The sequence below is a fragment of the Protopterus annectens genome, chromosome 14.part0 (assembly GCF_019279795.1).
Source record: "Protopterus annectens isolate FY-2018-M chromosome 14.part0, PAN1.0, whole genome shotgun sequence".
Lineage (NCBI taxonomy): Eukaryota > Metazoa > Chordata > Ceratodontiformes > Protopteridae > Protopterus > Protopterus annectens.
In genome coordinates, this window is record NC_056748.1 from 484,048,597 (window position 1) to 484,076,229 (window position 27,633).

At 39.3% G+C, this 27,633-nt stretch overlaps 1 protein-coding gene across 2 annotated transcripts in view; it reads right to left on the reverse strand.

Moving 5' to 3' along the window:
- Window positions 1-4,934: 4,934 nt before the first annotated feature.
- The window catches only part of ZBTB12 (zinc finger and BTB domain containing 12), a 78,839-nt gene continuing 56,140 nt past the window's right edge, over window positions 4,935-27,633 (reverse strand). For both annotated transcript variants that reach the window (XM_044056241.1, XM_044056240.1), the window contains exon 2: window positions 4,935-12,380. In XM_044056241.1, coding sequence (XP_043912176.1) covers window positions 10,985-12,370 — 1,386 coding nt within the window. In that variant the 5' untranslated portion in view covers window positions 12,371-12,380 and the 3' untranslated portion in view covers window positions 4,935-10,984. The remainder of the gene's footprint in view (window positions 12,381-27,633) is intronic.

Sequence of the window (27,633 nt, forward strand, 5' to 3'; positions counted from 1 at the left end):
AAAATAAAGATCCAGCAATGAGAAAAGAGTGCAAAAGAGCAGGATACTAAGAGGGAAGGTACAGCAAATGGTACAGTTATGACTAGAAATGGAAGAATGGAGGAGCAGGAACAGGTAGAAAAGCTTAGGAAAAAATTAAGAATTCATTTGAATATGAGCTCAGAGAAATGATGGTCCATGCTAAAACCAATCTGGAGTTACTAGGAGAAGATGCATGGAATTGTTTAGTAAAGTGACTGAAAATAACCAGCCAACTGTCATTTCCACGGCAGAACATTAAGGAAAGACATCTGAGGGGACAGAAGAGCTCTGTATACACTCCCCAACTTATGTGAAAAGATGCATCAATGTGGAGGAGACTGACAATAACCCTTTTGGAAGAAAGCTGCTTGTCTGCTGAACCTGATAAGGCTATAATGGGCTTAGCTGTTGCCAAACTTAGGGAGCCTATAACAAGGAAGGTAACACGAGATCCTATAGAGGTATTAGAAATATTTTGGAAATTCTGTGAAAGTCTGTATAAAGCAGAGGAATATGGAAGTCAAGAAACAATACAAATGGAAATGTCTATGGAAGAATTAAATGTGCCAAGGTTGGTAATTCAGCCTCATCTACATCTAACTGTTAGGTCAGGAGGAGAGGAGACAAAAATTGTGATGTATAACCAATGTACAGGAAAGTCTCCAGGAACAGATGGTATTCATGTGGAAGTTTGGAAGCTAGGAGGGGAAAAAATGATAAATATCTGGAAGGTTTTAACAGTATTTTAAGAGGAGAAATACAAACATCTTGGAAGAAAGTGGTGGTTGCTGTAATACTTAAAAAGGGTAAAGATCCATCAGATCTAGCTTCATACAGGTTAATTTCAATAATAAACCATGATTATAAAGTGTTATGGTCTATAACAGTTAAAAGAATGGCAAACGTAATGTCAAAATTGATAGATATGAATCAGTGTGGTTTTGTGGAGGGGAGGCAAACATTTGACAACATTAACAGAACATCAATGATCCAGAGGGAATCAGAATGTAAGAAAATACCATTGTTATTGGTGGGTCTTGATGCAGATAAAGCATTTGACAGAGTAAGCTGCGATTCTGAGCAGGACAATGGAAGCATTTGTATTTCCTGAAAAAAAAAATACAAGGCTGATTAGGAGGATATTATGAGGGACAGGAGGTGAAAATTAAAGTGAGTGGGGTCCTCTCTGATAATTCCTGCTTGAGCAGGGGAACCAGGCAGGGGTGTCCTCTTTACCCTTTGTTATTTTCATTATATTTAGAACCACTGGTAAAGAAAATAAGGGACTCACATATTCAAGGATATAACTGGCATGGTAGTCAAGAAAAGCTGGCTTCATTTGCAGATATTATTTTATACCTGACAAAACCAGAAAGAGACATTATGGTGCTGTGGAACATTTTTAAGACAGTTTCATATCTTTTTGGGATACACAATTAAATTAAGCTAAAACAAAGGCAATAGTGATAAATTATGTACCCACACTTGAATTGGTTCAGCAATATCCATATTTATGGAGACACAATAAAATGAAGTATTCAGGAGTATGGATTAAAAATTATTCTAGTGTGGTAGTTAAGGACATGTGGGAAGAGACTAAAAAGGTAATACAAAAGCTGAGAAAATGGAAGCTTTGTGATATGGATAGTAGGATACAAGCATACAAGCAGTTAAAATATTTTTAGTCCCACTAGTCTTATACACAGGTCAGGCATATTTTTATCAACCAGAGGAGAAGCTTTGGATGGCAATTAATAAAGACCTTAAGGACTTTATCTGGGAGGGGAATACAGCAAGAGTCAAGTGGAATAAATTGATTTCTTCCAGATTACAGACTAGGATTAGCCAATTCGAAGAGATATTTCGGAGCTGCACAGTTAGCACAAGCAGATAAGTATAATTCAAAGTGGAAAGGGATGTTCATAGGTTCATAGGTTCATACTAGGCTATCTGCCCGAGGGCATTTACAAGCCTAGCCCATAGTTTTGTGGCTTACGCCACCCCTTTAGTATGGGGAACTATACCCATTATTTTGCTGTGCCTCTGTTGAGCAGTGACACTGAGGTAATCCCTGGGGTATATCTGCGATCTCCCATCCATTGAAAACGGGGAAGCTCAAGAAACAAGGAGAGACTGGGTTTTGGATGCAGGCTTTTAAGGAGAATAACAGTCGTACAGAATACTATATTTATACAGTAGCAGAAAGTATCTGAAGAACTAAGCCAACATGAGAATAGAGAAAGGAGATTCTGCCAACAGGGATGACTGCAATTAGGAATACAGACAATAGAGTAGAGGAGGCTGGAATTCATTGGAGAAACCTGTTAAGAACCAAGGTACTGGGAACAAATAATTGGAGAGGGAAAAGTGACAGAATAGGAAGATGGCAAGAATTTATTTGGACTGCAGGTTCGAGATCGATATTAATCCTTGATAGGGAGTGCAAAGTACTGGCAAAGAGAAAGAAATGGGGGGAGGGGGGCTAAACGAAAGAACAGCACTGATAGAGTTTTTAGCAGAATCAAGAACAGAAACTGCCAATAAAAAAGGAACAATTAGCACAGCATACAAAATACTGCATGATTATAAGAATCATACAGAGGAGATCAAAAAGTATTGGGAAGAGAGACTGGATAAGCAATTCACAAAGAAACAATAACATGATATATGCAGGTCTCCCAAATATGCAACAAAATCTAGAAGATTTTGGATTTTTGCTTGGAAATGTTTACAAAGCTATTTTTATACCTCAAGTAGATGCCAGATTTTTTTTTCTCAGATAGACAGCAAATGTTGGAGGTGTGACGGGGAAGAAACAGGTAATTGGGAGCATATTTTCTATGGAGTGAGGTGAGCTGGCAAACTTTGATTCCCTGCGAAATGCACTTTCAGTGTGCGAGGAGGGAGGTGATTTTTCTGAGCTATGACAGAATCGGAATTGCCTAAACATGGTAAGGCCTTGCTGTGTCTAATTATGGTGGCTGCCAAAAAAGCAGTTAATAGAAAATGGAAATCAAAATCTAAACCAACTATACTAGAAGTAGTGAATATAGTAATTGAGATAAAACCAGAACAGAGATCTTTAGAAAAGGGTAGGAGCAAACTACATAGGAAAAATTGGGAATTGTGGGAACAATACATACAGGAGAGGAATGAAGCTTAAAAGAAGGCAGGACTTAAATCAGCTATGCAATGCTGGACTGAAAATGATTGGGTATATTATAAGTGATGCATAGCGTTTGCAACTGGGAGTGTCAGTATGGTTTGTGATGTAAAATGCTTGCAACTAGGATTGTCTGTGTGGTTTTACATTTATATGAATATATGATTGCCTGTGTCATAAGTGATGGTTTAATAAAGATGTTTCTTGATTAAAAAAGACTATAATGGGCTTGTTCAAAGCACTAAAGAGTGCTTTATCCTTATTTTGGGAATGTTACATAAACAGATGCAGCAGTTAGGAATTTCATATCCAAAATGCTAAATGAAACAATTTTACTCATTCCTAAAACTGGGAAAACACACTGAACAGATAACTACAACTTGCATCTCTTTTGAGCCTTGACATAAGACTTATGCCCATGTGTGCAACAAGCATATTGAATCTTCCTGAAATAATTTTTTCCCCTTACAATAAGCTCAATTAATGAGGATGTGGTGGGTCTTAAACCATTTTAGGAAGGTCACCTCAAATTTCAATTTTATATGCCTTGGATCCTCCTCTACTAACAGGCAGTACTGAAACCAGACATTGTCCTCTCTGTTAGCAACTAAAGTCACTCTAGTTGTTGTTGTGGTGTCTTTCAGCTTTTCCCGGTTAGGGATCGCCACAGTGGAACTCCGGTCCGCTAATGATTGGTAGTTGATTTTTACGTGCTGAGTTACCAGCCCTGACGCACAACCTTCAACGAAGGTACGCCCATTCACGCATGTCTCCAAGCAGAAGACGCTCTAGCTGAGAATCGAACCAGACAGCATCTTACTGTGGGCGACAATGCTACCGAAGCACCACCACCTATACTTTCATAATCATGATATCTTTCAACTTGGCTTACTAAACTTTGGTGGCATGATTCCTACTTCATTGTTCAATACCAGCTTACATTCATCCCACAAGCACTCATGAACTATCCAATTTGGTTTAAAAATAATAAATGTCAACATAGCAAGGATTTGCAACCAAGATGAACAGTTCCACACATATCTTGTTACCAAAATTCAAAGAACATTTAAAATCCATTATTTCAGCACTATACATTATAATGTATTTTGTAATGACAGATCATATAAATGAGATGCAACATTTACTAAAGATGAGATAGACAGTAATGATAGATTTCCGATCATGGAGCTTTCAAATTACTTGGCATATATACCCCCCCACCCTCCAAAAAAAACAAATGTTGCACTGTGCAATATCAGATTGTGCTCACTCAGAAATCACTCCTGTAAACACAACTAGCTGAATTAGATATGTGCCATTATTGCAATAGCACCAACAAAAGCATTGTAACTTTTTGCATTGGTGCAAGCCCCATGCACTTCCATACCTATATATACTAATTCCACAGTTGCACAACATTGGGGAAAGGAAAAATTTTACCAAGAGAGTGCACAGTGGTTTTGTGCAGCCACTGCTTTTACTCCAAGCAACAGTAAGCAATTGATTTCTGGGCAACCACAAACTCAGGAAACATAAGACAGCCCAAAGAGCCCTATTAATGTACTGGAAATTGTTCTGATTTAATATTTTTATTAAACTCCATAAAACTGGAGACATCATGTTATGCTGACATAAACTTGGACTCATCCAGGCCCATACTATTTAGTGAACTTCCTATGCTACACAGCATAACCAGCTACGGCATGTATGACCTCAAATAAAGTAAATACAAGTAGACTGGATTCTAGTGTCAAATGAAAAACATTACTTAATTCGGAATTTTATTAGGCTCCTTCACCAGCCACTACTTCACATATATCATCAGCAATGAAGATAAATACCCTAATAAGCGAATGCACGTAAAAGTACACAGTTTCAAGACTATGATTCAAGAAATGAAGAGATCCTGCAACAAATATCAAGCATGTGTGAAACCCTAAATTAGTTTAAAAACTCAACAAAAAAGCATTTCTCGACAGCATAGTACCATTCAAATCTTTCAGAGATAGGAACAAATCACAACCCTGGATGAGCTACAAACACAATACACTGTACAAATACAGTGAAATCAAGCAAACTAATTCCAGGCAGTACAGGATACTTTAAGCATTTGTAAAACATCTATCAAATAACATGCTTCTTCAACTGTGATCATCTTACAATTCAACCAAATACCTGCTCTCATCACCTTCCACCACAAGAAAAATGACAAAAAAGACTGAAAAAGTACTGGGAAATTATTTTGAAACCATCACCCCAAATTCTGAATATTCAGTACCTGAAACTTCCCACTGCATACACCTGAGTTCTTTTAAATAGCTCCAGCTTGTTGAGGTCAGCATCAACAGAGTAAGAGAAATCCTAAAGAAAACCAAAAATTTTGGTTCACCTAGATTTAGTATCACACCCTTTTAATTCATCAGGATGGCTGCAAAGGCACTTGCAGTTAGTTTCCTGTTAGCAGTACTATACACAGAAGTACTAGAAAAGGTAAAATCCCCAAAAACCTGGAAAGAGGCATATAACATTCCATTACATAAAAGATCTCTTCCACTGAACCCAGTAAGTTTAAGTACAAAATCATTCTCAATATACTAGCCAAAACATTACACACATTCCATCAACTCTCTTAATACAAAGCTGGGGTCAATCTGCTAAATTCCTCTTATCATAGATTCTGAAACTATAAGTATCTTTGGTGTTCCCAAAGTCCACAAGTATATAGCAAAGCCACCTTTTAGACCAAGAGTAGCTGCCCATGGATACAAAACATATCCACTGGCAGCATATGTAGATCATAAGCTTAAATCAGTTTATTTAAATGAAACCCATTTGTTAAAGGATTGCTGGGATTTTTGGATTTCTTGGATAGAATTAAGGATGACCTATGGGATAGTAACATTAGTTTAACTACTGATGTAATGAACTTATTTACCTCTATATTGAGAGAAAAAGGTACTGATTTGTTTCATGAAAGTTTCATTCCTCTAAAATGTTTAAAATTAGATTAAATAAACTTTCTTATAGGTGGTGTCAGAATCCAATATTAATCAGGTTAGCAACCTTCCAGTTTTATTTCCAAATTTCTCAAACAAAAGAGAATATATGTTGCACCTATGGGATGTTCACATCTGGTTGCATTTCTACCCTCACAGAACCAAAGACATGAGGAAATCTGAACAATTATTTGTTCATTTTCCAAAAAAAAATTAGGCAAAACAGTTTCTAAAGTGACTATCTAAATGGTTGACTGTATTACCTCTGTTTATGAAAAAGTAGGTCTGCCTTTACCAAAACCACCAAAAGCCCATTCTACCACGTCAATGGAATATTTTTCAGCTTTCTTGTCTAGAACTTCCCCGGATGAAATTTGTGCAGCTGCAGCCTGGGCTAATCTTTGTACCTTTATTGTTCATTACAAATTAGATCCGGTCTCTAGGGGAAAAGCAGTCTTGTCTTTGGCTCAGCTGTACTCAGGAAAATCCTTCCTTAAGAGTCCTACCAGGATTTAGGTAGCTGGGAACTGTGTCCCGACACCTGAGGAATAAATGAAAATGACATCAGCTAAAGTTATGTACTTAACATAGCGTTGCATTCTGAGTTGCCCATTGTCTTTCTTCCTCAAGTTCCCACCAACCCCCTCCTTTGCTTTACTCCTAGAAAGATCAAAAGATACTGGAGGAAATGCTGTTCTTTGCATGAGCCCCAGATTCTGTTCTTTCCTTAATTTCCACTACTCTGTTTTGTTTATGGGCAGCAAATTACATGAAATATGTAGGGTGACTAGTGCATTATGGGTAAAGGGAGGAGCTTGAGTGTTTGTGCTCTACGATTTGGAGGAAGCAGCCTTGTCAGATCCGGAGATCGGATCTGAACTCAACAGTTGAAGAATGAAAATGGACAACACAGATGGAACTTTATGGGGAGTACATGGATTCTTTTTTGCTTTGTATTTTAATAGATGCTGCTTTTCAAATAGCCACTGATTAATCCAGCCATCTTCAGCAAATAGATTCACCATTTTCTCCTGCTTTAAGACCTAGTCAAGGCAGTATTGTTAAACTGTGCACAATCTTTAGTCCAACTATAATCTTTCTTTTCCTAGAAGTACCCTCCCACCCTCAAATACCATGAACTGTACCCCCCATCAAATACCATGACCTGTACCTCCTCAGCACTAAACAGTTAATACGCATCTAGTTCATTAGAAACCTTTAAGTTCATCAACCTCCAATAAATAACTATTGGAAAGGTCTTATTGGAATCTAAGAATTCCACACTTATAGGACTACCTTTTCTAAGCCTAGTCTGTGACCCAATCCTAGATCTGCACTGTGGGCATGTATAACTTCTGTTCTTCATACCATTTTTTTTTTTTTTTTATGTATGCTGGACAGTTACATTTAGAAAACTCTCCAACCTCTTATTTTCTCCCTGAACTTACCCGACACAGAAATTAGACTGGTGGACTATCAAGGCCTAGAGTCCCCTGCTTCATTTATTGATCCCCATTAAAGGGCATCACTGTTGCCGCTCTCCCATTTCCAACTATCACATAAATAGTCACAGACAAAGTGTATGGCAGTCAGTTGTACACTCTCTCATTTCTTGATTTTTATAAATAGTTCTGAAGCTTTAGCCATATGACCTCTGTACTTTATCTACTTTCAAAACTTCCAGTTCCTCAAGTTTATTTTTAGTTCCCTGTACATCATTTTCACTTTTATAATCATACTCTGCATTACCATGCTGGCATTCTATCTCTGTGGATGAAGAAAATGTGTTTCATAGTTCTTCCTGGACTGTGGTACCCTTTTAATCTGGAAACTCGAGAACTGTTCTGGCAGTTGAAATTGGATGCCTGCACCCCTCCTGGAATGAATGAGGGCTTAAATATTAACAGCATTCTAAAAATGAGAAGAGCACGGTTATAATATGTGACTATTTAGTTTAATTTTGTATAGGTTCACTTGTTCTTCTTTCACCTTCTTGTTGTTCTTCTTGTTGTTGTTATTAGGTAGTGTTGTGACATTAGTCAGAAAACTCCCTATTTTTTACAATGTCACTGTAAAAAGTTTGATTTATTTATCATTTATCTATCTATTTTAGTTTTTGGAATAAGAAATGTGATTTAATTTTAATTCCAACTTGTAACAATAATTAATCATTTCAAATTTTAACATTTTTTTTTAATTTATGATGTACTTTTATGAATTTTGCACTGACAAGGCACTTTGCAGGGTATTATTACCATTATTGACTATATTAAGAAGTATTTCTTACACAAACATATATATTCAACTTGAGAAACTGTTTCTCTTTGTACTATGTTTTTAACACAACACTATCAAAGGTATTAACTTCTAATTGATGGGTGGAGTTACCATTTAATTGTACTAGTTATTTAAAACTGATGTGTAATGGATAGCTCTGTTTGTTGCCTTGAGAAAGCCTAGTAATATACTGGGTGAAAGCGCTTGGCTTATCTGTGTTGCTGTTCTATTTAGAACCGACTACGTGTGCTGTTTTTGGAATTAAAAGAAATTTGATTTTATTGCCTGCTGTTGGATTATTTGGCCTCGGATCCTGTGTGCTGTGGACTGTTATACCCTTTTTAATCTGCCTTCATTACCAAGACTCACTAGCCTTAGATCCTTCTATTCTCCTCTCTACTTCTTACACCATTTCATTCCACAGACCACCTTACCCTCTTCTCTCTTACTTAACCTGTATTCAAGCTTAAATATACTCCTTGATTTATTATATGCCTCCATTACAAATATTTGTAATCTTTTTTATGCCTCATGTTTTTATTTTCATCTTACATAGCCATATTAGCTTTCTTTCCTTTCATTATTTTTTTTCTCTAAACAGTTTCTCATTCACTTCATAATTCATTTTACATTCCAGAGCTCATCAACTTTGACTTTTCTATAGCACCTTTAATCTGAATTCTTAAAATACTGTAAGTCATGGTGTCAGAGGTTTATAGCCTAATTTCAGTTAATCCCAGTGACTCCAATTTTAAGTTGAGCTACAACATTTCATCACCAGCATTTCCCAGTCTCTCATGTTATAAATTCTTCAGGATATGTCACGGCTCATTCCAGTATCTTATTTTCTTTACATGAGTAAGTCTTAAGGAATGAAAGATCATAATTAAAATTAAGGCCTCAACCTCTTAATGCGTCTTTTTCTTTTAAAACCATCTCTACAACACACAGGAATGGAACTCTATCACATCAATGATGAAGGTCAGAACTGGTAAGAACTGGCTGGGAAAATGGAATTGTGTTGCGGATACAGGTTTATCCACCTACGAATGGATGTTGCAAAGAGACTCCTTCACAAGAAGTTACTACTGGCAGAAACCAAGAAAAATGTTTCTAGAATTAAGGGACTTCAAGACAACTCAATAGAGCAATAAGTAGCAAGGAACAGTATGTGGAAGCATGAACACATGGTATGCACAAAGTTCACCAAGAAGCACAAGTGTGAATTGTGCATAAAGGAACAACTACTGTCGCTCAAATTTGCAGAGTGGGGACACTATATATATATATATATATATATATATATATATATATATAAAAAATTTCAGCAGTTGTGTATGACAACTGGTGAATAGACTTTCTCCTTCTAATACCTTGACAATAAGATGCATTTACCTATAAGGTATTCCCCAGAAGTACTGTTGTGTCAAACCAGGTAGGACAGAGGAAATGAATGTGACAAATGTCAGCCAGGAGGACTATACTGTTGGGGTAACAGTAGCTAAAAAAATAATCTTTAAATTATCTTTGTTTCTCTTTATACTTTTATATACTGCCGATACCCATTCCTCTCAATACAGTAGGAACAATAATGCCCGCCATTACAACTTGTATTATGTTTTACTATCTTTTTTACTATTCTAATTCATTCCTATATCTCATGGACTGCATACAATTGTCCATGATGAATCCCCTGATCCTGTGTCAAATCCTAACACTAAAATTTCAGTCTTTGCTCAGTCCACCTCTGAACATACAGTACAATTAATCCCATCATTCACAGACAATGCCACTCCTTCCTCACCTTTTTGCAGCTGTTGTCCTTTCTAAAAGTCCTAAAAACCTAGTCTTTTTATAACCTATCCTCCTTTCATAAAAAGCATGTTTCTGTTATAGATACTTTATCACGAGGACCCTCTTCAAGCAAGACATTTAGTCAACTATGTTTTTTACACGTGGGTTCCTTGCAGAGCACATATTTACCATTTTGTTTCTTGTTCAAGCCCTTCTACTGCCTACCTACATCCCATTTATCATTCTTATTTTATTTACTTCCATCTGCCGACTCTTTTCTTTTAAAAGATTTCCATTCTAATCTTCAGTACCTCCCTGTCTTGGCCTCATACCATTTACCTGCCCACACTATTCCCAATCTACTTACTATTTTAACATTTTATTCATATGTTTATGATCAGATAACTACATAAAGGAACCATAAATCCTACTTTCATAATGTCCTGATTTCCTTAAATCTTAATTCACCCAGTCACTTAATTATCACCACATATATAAAATTATTTTAAAAAATAGTAACGTTACACATAGTCATGTTAGTAAAGCTGGTGCAAATACATTTGAACAATTTTAATTGTTTCATCTGTACATCTAGTTCTACTGATCTGATCAGTTCAATCCCATCTTAAAAGAAAACACTAAAAAAGATGTAAAACTAGAAAAATCTTTAAAATATTTCTTGTAAGAGAAAAAAAAAATTTTTTTAGTTCTGTAGAAATAAATAAAGTTTTTCTTAACGGACAACCACACTGATTTCTGCAACATTTGCATCCATAAAGTTCTCAGCAGTTGTTTTGCCATGTTGCTCCTTCAAGTGTCGACGAATGGCAGGCTTGTGTGCAAATCTAACATTGCAATAAGAGCAGCGGTAAGGGCGCTCACCACTGTGGAGATTCATGTGGTCATGGAGTGTAGACTTCTGGGTGAAGCTTTTGCCACAGATGGTGCAGGAATGTGACTTAATGCCTCTGTGAACATTCATGTGCCTATTAAGATTGCTGCTGTTGTTGAACTGTTTGCCACAACGAGGGCACATGCAGATGAAGTGCTGGGCCCGCATGTGGAATACCAGCTTCTCGATACCCTGAAAGAACTCATCACATTTAGTACACTTGATGTTTTTCACATTATAGTTTGCTACACCTGCTTCATTCGGAGTCTGAATAGGAATTCCACTACAGATGTCACTGGTGTTAACCATACTACTACTCTGACATTCCTCAATCCCCACAGCCTCTTCATTTTCATCCTGAGCTGGGATGACTACAAGACCATCACCTTCGCCATCTTCACAGAGACTGTAAAAGGCTTTCACCACCCCTGCTTGGTTCTCCTTTTGGCGCTCGTCCTCAAAGCCACCTCCTTCCATTGTAGAATTGACACCAGATTCATCTGGTTCAGCTACAACTGGCTTATTATTACATATTAGAGGGGGCTTTGGACTCCTGTTCTCTGTGCTTTCTTCCACTTTGATCACACAAACATCAGACATGGCATCCTCTTCCTCATCATAGCTGTCATCATCATCGTCAACATCCTCATACTCTTCTTCTTCAGGAGCTTCAGCCTTTATCTCAGAGTCTTGTTGCATTTCACATTGTGGTTGCAGACCTTCAGAATTTGTGCTGACTTGCACTGACTTGCTACAAGTTGGCTTTGAACTATACGACTTTTGTCGTTTACTAAAAAAATTTCCCTTCCCCCGAACTTCATCTTTTAATGTTATTTTAGGCTCAATGAACTGGAACAAGGCATTCCTGCATTTCTCTACAACATGCTCCATCTGGAGATAACTTGCTGCTGTTAGATAATTGACAATATCCCGAATAGCAAACTCAAGGACTCCTGTGTAGCAGGAAAGAAGCAAGTCTGTCACTATCTTTGGATTGTGCATAAGGGAGACCTGGAGCTCTGAATTGGGGTTCAATAAGAACTGATCCCGTAGGAATGGTGAACAAGCAGCAAATATGACCTTATGACCTCGGAACTTCAGATTATCCATCACAATGGTAATATCACAGAACCGTTCCTCTGATCTCAACTGGTTCATATTTTTCAGCGTTGCTGCTTCATGTCCTGGTAGTTGAAAGCGAAGCATGTCAACTTCACATGCCATCATGTATCAAATTCTGCAGTAAAACAGAAAATGTATTACTGGAAATTTAATATTATGAAAACTTACAGTTAGAAGCGAATACACAAAATAATACACCCCTGTCCCTCCACACTCCATCATATACCCAATAGTCTGATACTAATTAGAAACAAGTTAAATTAGCTTCATTTGATAGTATGATAATGCTGTCATTAGTCTGTTCTCCACATTTACATGAAAATGCCACTATTACACATTTATGAGACAAGAAAAAAAATGAAGAAATACTTTTTCGCTAAAAATATAAATTCTTGCCCAAAACATGAAATAAACCTTTGATACAGTCACTTCCAACGTATGGATAATGAAGGCTTATAAAAAGACAGTTTATTTTGCAAACCCCAATCTATTTCTTGAAAAATAAATGGATGCCATCAGTGTTAAATCTTAACACCATTTATTTTAATTCTTTAAATAATCCCAAAAAATGAAATTAATCTGCCTAGTGTTAAGATTTATGTGCACTATAAAATGCAATATTTTAATTAGGCTTTAAGTGTGAAAAGAATATTGTGAAACATAACACTTTAGAACCAGAAAATATTCCAAACTGAAGACCCTGTTTCAGGGTAATTTGCTGCAATATTATTTAATACAATAATAAACAGTTGCTTTACTCACAGATAAGTAAAATACATTTGTCCATACTACACCTCTGGGAGCAATGAAACAGAGTTAAAAATATATATATATACATAAGCAGAGTCGGTGACAAAGATAAGCACAACTGTATCCAGGCAACTTGCTGATTTCCTTGTCACAGATGGTTATCATCATCTTGCTGTCTGTTCTTCTCTGTGCGACTGCCAAGCCAGCTATGTGCCACACCTTTACTCTTTACAACTTCTACTGCAGCATTTGTGCTGGAGCTTTCATTCAGCTTCTGCACATTTACTGAATAAATGTTTATATTTCTGCAATCCTAAAAGCCTTCTTTTTGGAAAAATACTACCTTATTAATATTTAAGTCTTAATCACTGAAAGGAAAGGCATGAAAGTAGGGTATAGAAGAGTACTAACTTTCTGAACAGTTTGAATTTAGAAATTTGAGGTAATTAGTTGAGACTGGAGTAAGAAGGATCAGCACAAATAGGCACTGTTTTCACAGAATAGGTGACAGGTGCACAGAAAGACTCCCTGAGGACACGGTACAAGAAACCAGACTGAAATACAAGCATGCAAGGAACTCGACGAAAAAAACATAAAAGGAAAATGAAGTCAGAAACCAAACATATTCTTTAGGGATTGTCCTGCATGGGAAGACACTGAGAAATTGAGTAGACTTTATAAGCCTAATGATCATTTACAGGCATGAGTTTCTACTTTTTTGTTAAAAAGATTTTCTTAGTTTCTTGCAGATGTTACTTGTAAATCTGTAGTTTACATAGATTGATACACACAAGTCAAAGTTTTTCAAACACTTTGCTATTTATGACATTGTAGTATGACGATGCCAGACGTTAACAAAAGTCATGCAAATATTGGGGGAAAACCAGTTCCATAAATGCATTCTACATAACCACAAAAGCACCTAGGTGTAGACATTCAAATACTCTAGAGGCTCTTTCAAACCTAATGTATACAGTTAGGAACACTTTTTTTAAATCCCCCCCCCCCCCGAATCTTCAGGGTCCTCAGCCCTAAGGTCACCCAAACTACTACTTTCCAACCACTTTCAAATATATCCTAGCAGGCACACCAGATTTATGGGAAGCAAGCTCTGCAGGCCCATTGTTATCACATTCATAGAGCTAAGAGCAAGGTTTCTCTAAATAGTGGAGTGAAAGAGCTACAAGCTGTTATCTCTGAAAGTGAGTACCTGTGCTCCCTATATCATGCTAAATAATGCAAAATGATGAATATGAGCATCACATATGCTTCCACAAGTGACTTCACTTTCTTTAGTATCACTGCAAGGGTCCTGGTCTTTGCCAGTTGTGAAAACAGAACAGTTTCAAGCCCTTCACCAGGAAAGGAGAGTGAGCCACTGAAATCTTTATCCTATCCACCTCAGATGACAAGCAACCAAGGCTCAATCCCAAAGTTGGGTCAACTGCAGCAGAGATGGACATCCAGCCTCTATGTCTTTAGACTGATTTAAGATACAGAAATATTTCTGAAGGTCTAAAAGTGAATGTCAGAATAAGCAATTGCTGGAAATGGTTTACTATAACTAACCCCTTAATTTTGTTCTGTAAAATCACAGTCTGTGTAGAACGGTCAGCAAGCTTGCTATCATAAAACACTGCCAATATGTTTTTATTCCCTCTCTTTTATTCTGTTAATAAATGTTTCAGCAGCTTTCCCCCTTTACCCTGCCCGTCTAGATTTGATGAGATTTGAAAGGGATAATAGGAGGGCCAGACCTTCATAGTATACTACACTGCTCTACACAAGAGTTAATTTTTCCATGAATTATTGAGGTCACAAAACAAAAATGTTTGGTAGCTCAGGATGAAATGAAAAATGAAACTGCCTACATTATTTTGGTACAACGTTTGCCTTCATTTAATTAGATCCGTTATACCTTTCTGATTGCTGAAAGAAAGCTGCAAATAAAGAGACAACAAAACACATTTTAAAAATATTCTGTCTTTTAATTTCTCCAAGTCTTTTGTGTTTCTAATACTATGATGGGAATGGACCCCATTCCTAAGTCAAAGTACGATTAAAGTTCATGAAATTAATGCTGTTTCAGTTTTTGTCAGCAAAAAGTGCTCTTCACAACACCCACAATGTGCCCAGTAGTGATGACTCCTGCAATTCATATGGGGTTACATTTATTTATTTTTATTTTACATTTGTTGACCGGGCTAGTCTAGCTGGATACATGTCCATTTTCAGTAGAGGCCCGGGGAGAAAAGCTCCAAGAAATCATACATAGTTAAAACAGAAGTTATTACAGATATTATAAAGCAGCAAGTATTACAAAAGCCAATTATAATAAAAATTATAATAAAATTTTTTTTTTCCCCTACATGTATTGGTAACGTATCTAAATATGACTGTAGATTTTTTTTTTTTTTTAATAGACCCGTTGCTCCTACTACTGTTGACTGTCTGGGTATCTTTCATCCACATTGCTGTCATTTCTGCCTTGAAATCCTGATATTGTATGACTTTTGTCTCTGTATGCAAGACATTGTAGTCACTGGATGTGGCGATTTCAATGATCAGTGCTACGTCTGACTTCTTTGCATGGATCACTATATCTGGTTTTCTAGCATCTATCTTATGAACTGTTGGTAATGGGTGATACCATGTGATGTAGACTTCACCATTTTCTATAATAGTTTGTGGCTCACGTTTCCAGTGTTTTTCAGCCAATTCAGTACCATAATGTTTGCACAATCTCCAGTGCAACAGTCTTGCCACATTATTATACCTTTCAGTATACAGTCCTTCTGCCATTAGTATGTCACAACCAGCAGCTGTTTTCAATTCTGTTTTACAAACCCTACATTTGTCTGTTTCTCCCACATGTTCAATGGACTTTGTAAACCAACGTGTACGTAGCCCATGTCTTGGGCTGCCAATATTAACCTTTCTTCTCTTGGTTTGAATTTGCCTCCCCTTAACCGTTCCTGGATTTGATTCTGATCTACATGAGGTTCTTTCAGACGTTTTCTATACTTGGAACTATACTAATGCATTTTACACATTTCTTGCCTTCTCATCTGGTCCTTCAACAGTTGCTGCCTGATTTTTATCTACTTCTGGTTTGATTTCCATTCCTGCTCTGCTACGAAATGCTTCTGCTAGACTAAGCAGAGAAGTCATAGATTTATTTTCCTCAAGTTTCAAAACTTTCACTATGCTTGGGTCTTGTGAGGTAAACAGATATGTGTGCAGCCCCATGATTCCAGATCTAACATGTAATCAATTTCAAGGAGGCCCATCCCTCCTTTGGAATGGGGAATATATAATCTTGGTATGCACTGATTTCTATAAATCATCTGGTGAGCATTAAGCATCCTTCTTGTTTTCCTGTCCAACACATTTTGTGGCCAGTCAAATCACTCCAAACAGTAAGACAGTACAGGAAAAGCAAATTAGTTTACAGCTTGAATTTTGTTCCTAGATGTCAACACTGTTTTCAGGATTAATTTAAGTCTTCTAAAGTATTCCTTACTAAGTTTTATTCACATTTGTTCATATTTTATTGTTGATCCTTCATCAGTTCCCAAATTTACATACACACTACCACTTGCTCAAGTTCTTTTTATATCACGTTCTTGTCCCAAACTAATGTTTTCTTGGTGCTGCAGTTACCTGCTTTAAAGGTTGCTTTTGTACATTTATCAAGACCAAATGACTTTCTTATATCACCTGAAAAAGTTTTGACAACTTTTAATTGTGCTTTCAGTTCCTCATCTGATGAGCTACACTGTTTTAAATCATCGAGAAAGAGAAGATGAGAAGTCTTTACACTGTTTTCGAGGAGCCAAATTACAGCCATGGCCTAAGCTGTTAAGCAGATAGCTTAATGGGTTAAGGGCAAGACAGAATAGCAGCGGTGACAGTGTCACCCTGGAATATCCCCCTTTGAATTTTTATCCCTGGGATAATTTGTCCTTTATCATGGCTTAATTGCAAAGTGATCTGCCACTGTTTCATGGTCACTGTAATGCAGCCAATCAGTGTAGGGTGTATCTTATACATTTTTAAGCACTCTTTTATCCATGAATGTGGGATACTATCAAATACTTTTTTTGTAGTCAATCCATGCCATACTTACATTCTTCCCCTTTTTACAGTTCTCCACAATGACTTAAGAACAAATAATCCTTTGTTCCATATGATTTTCTTTTATTGCAATAATTGAGTTTCCTTCTAAATGACTATAAACTTTGTAGGGATCAATTCCAGTGTACAGTTTATACATGTCAGAAGGCAAGTCATTGGTCTATAATTTTTAGGGTAGCTCGCAGGTTCACTCAAGCAGGAATATTGTTTTTCCTGTTAGCCAGGATGGTGTCTGTTTGGGTGCACGTATAAATAGTTCTTACATATGGTTAAATTCTCATGCAAAGATGTTAATACTTTTAACCAAAAGTTAGGTACTGCATCTGGGCCTGGGGTTTTCAAATTAGAGGCTTTTCTTACCTTTGTTTCAGTCTCTCTGGCTCTAACATCATCCCATTTCATATCCTGTACCTTTAAACTTCTTATTCTTTCTTTTACTACTACTATCCATTTAGCATTTTTATGTTCCACAGGATCTTCATAAATCTCCAAAATATATCTATTTCTTCTTTTTTGGTTGTCTTTCAATTCTTTTTACCTTGTTTCCCTATAAAACTTTTTTGGGTCACCAATAAATTGCTTATTTTGTACTTTTCCTTTACATTTGTCTGCATACCTTCTAAGTTTTTCAGCCTCTGCTGAGATTTTTAGTTTATTTGCAATAGTGCATGACAGACCCTGATCTGTTTTAATAGTGCGCATTGCTTTTATCATATCTATCTATCTTTTTAAGTAGTTTTGTTGATCTGTTCCTTTTAATAGTGCGCATTGCTTTTATCATATCTATCTTTTTAAGTAATTTTGTTGATCTGTTCCCTCTTCTATACTCTAACAATGACACTTCCTGTCTTAATTGCTTTATAGTTTTCTCTGTTCAATACTTCCATGATGGTATTCGATTTCTCCCCTTCCTTTCCCTTACTACCCTGTGTTCTTGTGGTAGAACTTTATCCGTTACTAATTTAGCTGCACAGTAATATATCCCGTTTACTTCTGTTATATTGCATGGATCTCTATGGACAGTCCTAATTACTATGTTGATTTGTTTTATCAAACTTCTGACTTTTTGGGTTTTTACTGACCTTCTGCAGTCTCTCTCTATTAAATCAAACAACTCTTCTCTTAGCTCATTTTCTGCTCAACTGACGGCACATTTTTCATTTCCTGTGGGCATTCTACAGAAAGTTCTACAGCATCTTCCTGTGGCATATTCTTTCATTCTGTGCCATCCGTTGCTCTGTCATATGGGAACTCACTGGCCTATCACTCCTCAACATTGACTGCGTCAAGAGTTGCCACAGTTTCCTGTTCCTTCCCTTGCTGTCCTGCTTCAAGTGAATGTTTGTACTGTTATGATAAAGGTAAACAAACTCACCAATGGCCTTTACAAACATTTAGATATACATGGGAACCATTTTTTTTGTTCTTTGTCTTGGAGCAGGTTGAAAAACATCCTAGGGGTGGACCCTGGTCAGTTATTTTAGAACAGAGGAAATTGTGGTGGCAATTAGTTTTGAATACTTCGTCCTGGCCTGGGTTAAATGATGTTATTAGTATAAAAGTAGTATTAAAAATGAGAGCATATGAGAGATAATACCTGGGCACGTGCATGGTGTATCGAGTTACATTTTTATATTTTAGAATGTTTTATATGGTGAAGGATATTCTTTAAAAATTATTTAAAAATTGTTGATTAATTATGTGATTAGCAGGGGCATAAATACTTGATGGTGCATTGAATTCATTTGGTCTGAAGAAGTCTGTATTAAGAGATGAAAGCGCTTCCTGCCTGGTGGATTTTATAATAAAATTTTGGAGTATATTGGCCTGCTGTGGAGTTTCATGTTGGTGCTTCAAGGGTCTTTCAGTTGTGAACAGTTGATAGCAGTGGTTATGCAAGACAGGAGAAGAAAGTATACGACAGACCTAAAAGAGAGAGAGGATTAGGTTATTTATCTTGGAAATGAAGAGTGCAAAGTCCCACCTTAATGAGTATGGTCTTGGTGAATTCCAGGAGGAAAGGGTCAAATTATTAGCAAGGGAAGAAGTGAATGGCAGAGAACAGCATAATTAGGATGGATTAATGTGTCCTTGAACCACAGGAAAGCACCACTCGGTGGGATGAAGGGTACAATACTACAAAGCTAAATGTAGGGGCAGCAGTATATTGGTACGGTACAAGAACATTAGGGGCAGCAAGATGAGAAAAGTTGGGACTTTTGAGTAGGAACTGGGAGGAAAGAGAATGAAGATCAAAAATAACTATACCTCAAGGTTGGTCAAACAAGGCAATACACTTTAGCTTCTCCACATTCAAATCACAATAGGCAAAATCCAATATCACTTCCTTGTAAGCTACAGGTCCCCCTCTTTGATCCAGAAACCCATACAATGTAGTTAAACTTACTAGAAACACTCACCATCCAGACCAATGCCATACTCATGGGTAACTTTAACTACCAGACTATTAACTGACAATCACATGACACCAAACACAGGCAGAGAGATTGCTAGATTTGTAACACAAACTCCCTAGATCAGATTGTCAATACGACAACCAGGGGTGCAACCATACTGGATCTGGTCCTCACTAATATGGAAGAGTACTTACTGCACACCCCTAGTATAATGTCTTCCCTGGTAAGGTCAGACCACAAAATGGTCTCCTGTGAAGTAAAAATAAAACCAGGAACCCCAGCTAATGCTGGAATATTCAGAAATTACTCTAAGGCTAACTTCCTACTATTAAGTGATAACCTGGCAAACTTTCAAGCCCCTATAAGCCCCGGGAACACTGCTGCCTATGCAGAACTGTTCATTGAAACCCTATATAAGCATGTTAACAGCTGCATAAAGGCTGGAAGACATACAGAACTAACTCAAAAGTCAAGCCACTCTGGTGGAATTGGTACATCAACAGACGTTTACAGAAGGAAGAAAATCAGGGCAAAATTAGAAGTGTAGCACCCAACAGGATAAAAGCACTCTCTTCACACTAAGCAAACAACTCTGTGACAAACTGTTTACCAAAGCCAAATTTCAGGTAAATTTGGCCTCCCAAGCTAAGGACAACCACAAGGCATTCTTTACCTATGTCCACAACCTCAAAGACAATACATAATTGTATAGTGCTCACTGTAAATGGAGGCACCTATACTCTGCCAGAAGATATAGCAAACCTACTGGCTGATAAAAGCAGCTCCAACTTTACCCCTGTCTCCTCGTCAACCTTGCCTCAGGAAATACCATCAAATATAACCCCTCCCCCAACTATCAGTAGGGAACAGGTCCTTAATGCTCTCTCTAAGGCCAAGAACACTGAATCAGTGGGCCCAGACAGCATCTCAGAAGGTCTTCTAAATAGCATGAAACATGACCCGTTAAGCCTTCTGGAATTGCTACTTAACTGCAGCCTCAAAACAGACTACAGAGAATAGCACAGACACCCCTCTGCACAAAGGTGGAGAAACTACAGACCCTGAAAACTACAGATCCTGAAGGCTCCCTAGTCTCATATGCAATGCCATGGAAATGACCAATAATGACATAGGAACCCTTCACATACTGAACCCAACCCAATTTGGTTTCATCAAGGACAGATCATGCCTACTCAACCTGGTGGACTTCAAGAAGATCACCAAAGAAATGGATGAGGGGCTAAATGGTTCACACTGCCTACCTTGACCTGGCCAAGGCATCTGACAATGCCCTACTCGTACATTGGTGACAAACTTTAGAGGTTAGGTACAAACCCTTATTTTACCCAGTGGATAGCCAGCTGGTTCACAGGACCCAGGAAGTTAGAATTGGGGAGTCCACCTCTACAGAGAGGCCAGTCACAAATGGAGTCCCTCAGGGATCGGTCCTGAGACCGCTCCTTTTTGGCATTTACTTCTCTGAAGTAAAGGGCAATGTCAATGACCTCTGGCTGACTTCATTTGCAGATGACTGCAAATTAGGTTCTGCCACTGAATTACCCACTCACACAAATGTTCTCCAGGAAGGGCTGACACAAACAACTGATGTCAGAGCCATGGACTAAATGTGCCAAGTAGTATCAAGTGTCAAGTGCAGAATAGTATCATTTGGGAAGTCATCAATCTCTGGTAACTATCATACTGACAACACACCCCTAAGAGTTGACCCAGCAGTCAGGGACTGGGGACACACAGACAGTAATTTAGCCTTTCACCATCACGTGTCTACAGAAGTGAGGAAAGCATTCTATGATGTGTAACTTACAAACAAAGGTACGGCATCTAGGTCCAAGGAAGTCACTGTTCCACTGTATTAGTCATTCAGCAGACCTACCATTGAGTACAATGAGCCCTTTGGTATGCACCTAACCAGGCATATCTAACATTTGGAACATCTACAGCGGTTCCTCACTAAAATAATACAGGGCATAAGTAACGTGTCCTATGCAGACCATCTCAAAGCCCTAACCCTGTATTCTATCTCATACAGACTGTTGAGGGGAGATCTATGCTTAGCATACACGGTATTGTCAGGCCCCACTCAGACGGACCTCATGTATACCTGCGAAACAAACAGGACCAGAATTATCCATTCTGAAGACTTGAACCTAGTCTGTGATAAGGATGTATCCCAGAGACTACCCCTCGTCTGGAACAGGCTCCCCAGCCAGGTGAAAGAGTTCCACCCTAACCTAATTCAAGTGCAACTTGGACAATTAGATGGGGGAACAGGAAATTCATCCCTGGTTTGGCACCTATGTCTCTAATAGATGCACGTAGCCTGTAAATGGTTCATCTCTCAGGCCTCTGCTTGTAAATGTTTCACCTCCTAAGCCCTGCTTACACTTATCAAGGGTACCAGAACTTCTCAGAGATTTGGAATGCATTCTAGGCTTAAAATGACCATTGCTGTCATTAGCCTAGTAAACACTTATGAACTTACTGACCTAAGATAATCTGTGGGTTAAAAAGAGAAGGTACTTTGGTAAGTAGAGAGAAGGGGGAATAAGGAGTGTGATAATGTAATAAAGAGATCAGGCTTGGAGGCATGGTGGATCTTTTTGGTAAATAAGACAGACACTCAAACAGCAAAGACAATTTACAAGTGTTAGTAAAGAAGGAGTATTACATGGGCAAGAAAGACTAAGAAGGGAAAACTCCGGTGGGGAGTAGGAAAGCAATAAGGGAAGTACAGAAGGATGAATGGAGAAAGTACAGTTGTGTACACTTACCATAAATGTAGACGTTCAGGTGTATTCACTGTTGCAGTCATCACATTTGGGTTATCCGACTGCAGGTAGCCCTCAGCCGGCCTGAATACCAGTGTCTTCGGATTTCTGCGTCGGATGCTGCCGCTTCATCTATGACGTCAGTTTTTCTTGCCCCAGATGTCAGGTGCCCCCACAATAATAAGCAAATATATGGTATGGAGCACCCCCAGCAAAAAGCAAATACACAAGATATAATATGTATGCCAAACAAGAAGGAAAGGTAGAGCCAAGAGAAGTCAGGGGGCTGGGAGGGAGGGTAACAGGACTGCAACAGTGAATACACTCGAACATCTACATTTATGGTAAGTGTACACAACTGCACTATGTTCTTCGTGTTTCACTGTTGCAGTCATCACATTTGGGTTGATTCCCAAAGCTAAGGAAGGGAGGAGGAAGCTAAAGAGCATCAGGACCAGCTATTAAGCCTTGCAAGACAGCAGTGGCAAATCCAGCTCTGGATTTAGAAAAGACAGGCATGTGGTAATGCTTGGTGAAGGTATGTACAGAGCTCCAGGTAGCACCTTCTAGGATGTCCCTGGTAGGGACTCCTCTTAGAAATGCCGTAGAGGTAGATGTAGCTCTGGTGGAATGTGATCTTATCCCCCGTGGGGTAAGTTTTTCCATGGTGCCTGTAGCAGAAATGAATGCAATGGACTATCCATTTGGAAATGGTTTGCTTTGAAATGGCCTTCCTCTCTGCCCCTGCAGCAAAGCTAACTAGCAGCTGTTCAGATTTTCTGATAGGCTTAGTCCTGTCCAAATAGAATCTAAGTTGCCTGTGCACATCCAGGGAGTGCAGTATTCGTTCCCCTTTATTTTGTGGATTACAGAAAAAAGTAGGCAAATGAATGGACTGTTTTAGGGCCACAGTAGACACCACCTTGGGCATAAAGGAAGGATTAGTCCTGAGGGAAACCCTGTCCGCATGGAAGATAATGAAGGGTTCCATTGCCATGAGGGCCTGTAATTCAGACACTCTTCTTGCTGAAGTGATGGCTAGAAGGAAGGCTGTTTTCCAAGAAAGGAATTTCAACTTTGCTGTAGCAGCTGGCTCAAAGGGGGGAAGAGTGAGCTTTTCCAATACAAAGTTAAGGTCCCAGGCTGGAATGGGAGCACTCCTGGGGGTCTTACATTTTTGGCCCCTCTAAGAAATTGCTTTAGCAAGGGGTGGGAGAAGAGCGGTGGCTCAGTATTATAATGTGCTGAAATGGCAGAGGCATGAATTTTAATTGAAGAGAAGGATAGGCCCTTGTGGAGCATTTCTGTTATGTACTGTAGAATATGAGGTAAGCTGGGCACCGTTGTGCCCATCCCCTGAGCCTGGCTCCAGGAACACTTTATTTTCCACTTTTCAGCATAGGATTTTCTAGTACTAGGGCTCCTTGCCTCCAGAATGACATCCAGTACCTGCTTACTGAGGGATGCTAGAGGAGAGCTCAAGGAATTAGCCAGGCTGCAAGGTTCAGGGTTTGAAGCTGAATGTGCAGAATCTGTCCCGTCTGCTGGGACAGCAGGAAAGGGGTCTGAGGCAGGTGCCATGGTTGTAGCAGTGTCATACTGCGCAAGAAGAGGTACCAGTGCTGGCATGGCCAGTCTGGTGCAATCAGTATTGTCCTTGGCTTGTCCTGTTTGATCTTTAGTAGAACCTTCGAGAGGAGAAGCAGAGGGGGAAAGGCATAAACCGAGAGGCTTTCCCAGGTAAAGGACAGGGCATCCACTTTCCAAGCTTGACTGTGGGGAGTTCTTGTGCAGAATTTGTTCAATTGGTAGTTCTGAGGGGAGGCCAACAGGTCTACCTCTGGAGTCCCCCATTTGTTCCTCAAGAGGTTGAATATTTTGGGTTCTAGTTTCCATTCATGTGGGTCCATGAGATTTCTGCTTAAGCCGTCTGCCAGTGAATTTAGCTTGCCTGGCAGGAATTGTGCTTGTAGGTGTATTTGGTAGCTCAAGGCTGTGTTACACAGAGCCATGGCTAGTCTGCAGAGTGGGTATGAGTGGGTTCCCACCTGCTTGTTTATATACCACATAACTGTGGTGTCATCTGTCTTTACCAATAGTTGTCCTGGAAGAATATGGTCTTTGAAGGCTGTCAGAGCATTCTGTACAGCTAACATTTCTTTTTGATCGATATGCAGGTGCATCTGTCTAGGGTTCCATTTGCCCTGAATGCACATCCCTGCCATGTGAGCCCCCCATGCATAGTCTGATGCGTCTGCTGTTTGGGTTTGGACGGCAGGGAGTAGAGTGAAAAGGAGTCCCTTGTTGTGGTAGCAGGCCTCTGCCCACCAAAGGAACTCTGTCTTCATACAAGGAATGACAGAAATCATTGTTTCCACGTCCTGAAAATGTTGACACCATAGGCTTTTTAGATACCATTGTAGTTTCCTCATATGCAGTCTTGCATATGGAATTAGTAGAATGCAAGAGGCCATGAACCCCAGAGCTTACAGTATTTTTTGCAGATAGCTGGGGTTTTGTGGCCAATAGTTTGAAGTAGGTTGTCAAACTTGTTTCTCCGGAGTGAGGAATGCAATCTGGGAAGTTGCGTTCAAGCTTGCTCTCAGGAATACAATCTGTTGGCAGGATACTAGGTGAGATTTCTTTTCGTTGATGGTGTACCCCAGTAAGGTTAGAAGTTTCTTTACGAATGCCAGCTGTTGTAACAGCAAGTCCTGGCTTTCTGCCTGAATCAGACAATCGTCCAAGTATGGGTAAATTTGAATATTTCTCTGCCTGCAATACACAATGGCTGGAGCTAGACACTTTGTGGAACACCCTGGGCGCAGTAGATAAGCCAAAGGGAAGTGCAGAGAACTGAAAGTACATGGAGCCCGCCCTGAAACGTAGGTATTGTCTGCAGGATCCTCTTATTGGGATGTGCAGGTAAGCTTCCTTTAAGTCTAGGGTTGCCAGCCAGGTATCCTTGGCTAGCATAGGAAGAAGCTGTTGAAGAGTTAGCATTTTGAATTTTGGAACCACCAGAAAGGTGTTGAGAATAGAGAGGTCCAGGATAGGACGCCAGGAGTTGTCTTTTCTGGGTACCAGAAAAAGTCTTGGATAAAAACCTTGTCCCCTTTGTTCTGCTGGAACAGGTTGAATAGCCCTGATACTGAGAAGAGAGAGAACCTGTTGTTGGGCCTCCGCCCATTGATTTGGGGGTAGGTATGGCCAGCCATTTGGGGTTAATAGCGTGTGGAAGTGGAATCTGTATCCTTGGGAAACTATGTTCAAAATCCATTTGTCCTGGGTAATGAGTTCCCAGTTTTTTGCATGCAGGACGAGCTTTCCTCCTAAGGGAGCAGGTAGTTGAGCAGGGCTTGGAAGGGTTAAGGTTAAGTCATTGTGCCATTTTTCCGTAAGGGGTGGCTTACTACTCCCTGCTTTGGAAGCGGGAGCCCCCCCCCCACTGCTTAGATCTGTACGTAGCCTGAGACTGTAGCCTAGGTGGTCTGCTGTTCCTGGGTTTGGACAGAAGGCCTGAAAGGGACTGGAAAGGACCAGTTCTTTGAAGGCCAATGCCTACCAAATCTGGGAGGCTGTACTTGTAGGAAATCTTTAACAGTTTGCATAGATTTAGCTTTTTCCTCCATCCTTTTGAGGACAACTTCTGCTTTGTTGCCAAAAAGGTGGCCTTGATTTAAGGGAGCATCCAGTAATTTAGCTTTAACATGATCTGGCAAGTTTTGTTCCTTAAGCCAAGCATGCCTTCTAAGTACAGACCCAGTGACAACAGCCCTGCAAAATGCTTCTAAAGCGTCAAAACCACACTGCAAAGTTTGTTTACCAACTTGTTCTGCAGAATGCACTAAATCTTGCAATTCTTTGTGTTCAGCACAGTCGGGAATCAACATCATTTTCTGTTTAAGTAGTCCCATAATATGCAGCTGATACTTTAACATATGAAACTGGCAATTTAAAGCCCTAATGGCCAAAGTAGCAGAAATTTATACCTTCTTTCCCCATCTGTCTAAGGCTCTAGAATCTCTATCAGAAGGGGTAGGATTTTTGGCAGCAGTAGCCTTAATGCCTTTAGGTCCTTGCGAAATGGTCTCTGGATCTGCAGAAGGATTCTTGAAGAGGAACATGTGAGAGTCAGGTACACTGAAGTACCTGTCAGGTTTACACTGAAGTACCTGTCAGGTTTTCTGGGAGCTGGAGGTAGTGTCTGGAGTAAGACTAGATTCCAAGAAAGCATCACCTACAATGTTCAGAACAGGAGGGATAGCTAAAGGCCTGTGTTGAGGCAGGAGTAAGAATTCCCTAAGTCTCTTTTTGGACTCAGAGTAATCCTGCTTTTCCCAGCGGAAATGCTCCCTAAGGGTATGCAAGGTTTCACCGAAAAAAAATCTTCTGAAGGGGAAGCAGAGGGAATGGAATCCTCTGCATCAGAATCTTCATAAGTAGATAAGGGCAAATACTGGTAGTCAGTAGGAACAGAAATATCAGACTCCTGATCAGAAGAATCAGAAAGAAAATCAGTTCTAGGTCTCTTAGAGGGGGGAAGGCTGGCTTCCCCTAATTAAGGTAATAAGGTCTTCAGCCATTCTAAGCATTTGTTTTTGAGGCATATGGGCCTGAGCCTGTAGTTTGGTCGTCGGTTTTCTAGGGGTAGTGTGAGTTTTTGGCCTGGATGGAAATGATGGCACTGGTTTAATATGAATGTCTGTAGGCCTGAATACACCCTCAGAACCAGTGCCTGCACAGCGGCTCCGGACCCATCCAAGGTAGAGACATCTGCAGGTTCGATAGTCGAAGAAGCATCTCGCAGCATACCGGACTCTGAATGGGTCTCAGTAGAGGCCTGCGAATCTGAAGTAGCGGACATCAGGGGCTGTGAAAGCACCCCACTGAGTACCGGCGGAATGGCGACTAGCTTAACGGAAGCGTCGTCGGCAGTTCTGGACCTATGCGGTCCATCTCTGTCTTTATCCTTTCTTTTTTTCGGAAGATCTGTAGTCGGATGGCTTAACAAAACCATTTCGGAGTACACAGATCAAGTATGAAAGTAAATGGCTGAAAAAATAGCCCTATGACGAATAGTTCGGGCGTTGAACAAGGCACAAAACCGACAGCGAGGAACGTCGTGGTCTGGGCCTAAACAAGGGATGCAATAACAATGAAAATCTCTAGGAGATGTTTGCTTTCCACAGGTAAGACAATTGTTAACTTTTACTAACATCGGTTAGAGCAAGAAAAAGGATCCCCAATGGGGTACGTATCTTTTTTGAAGACT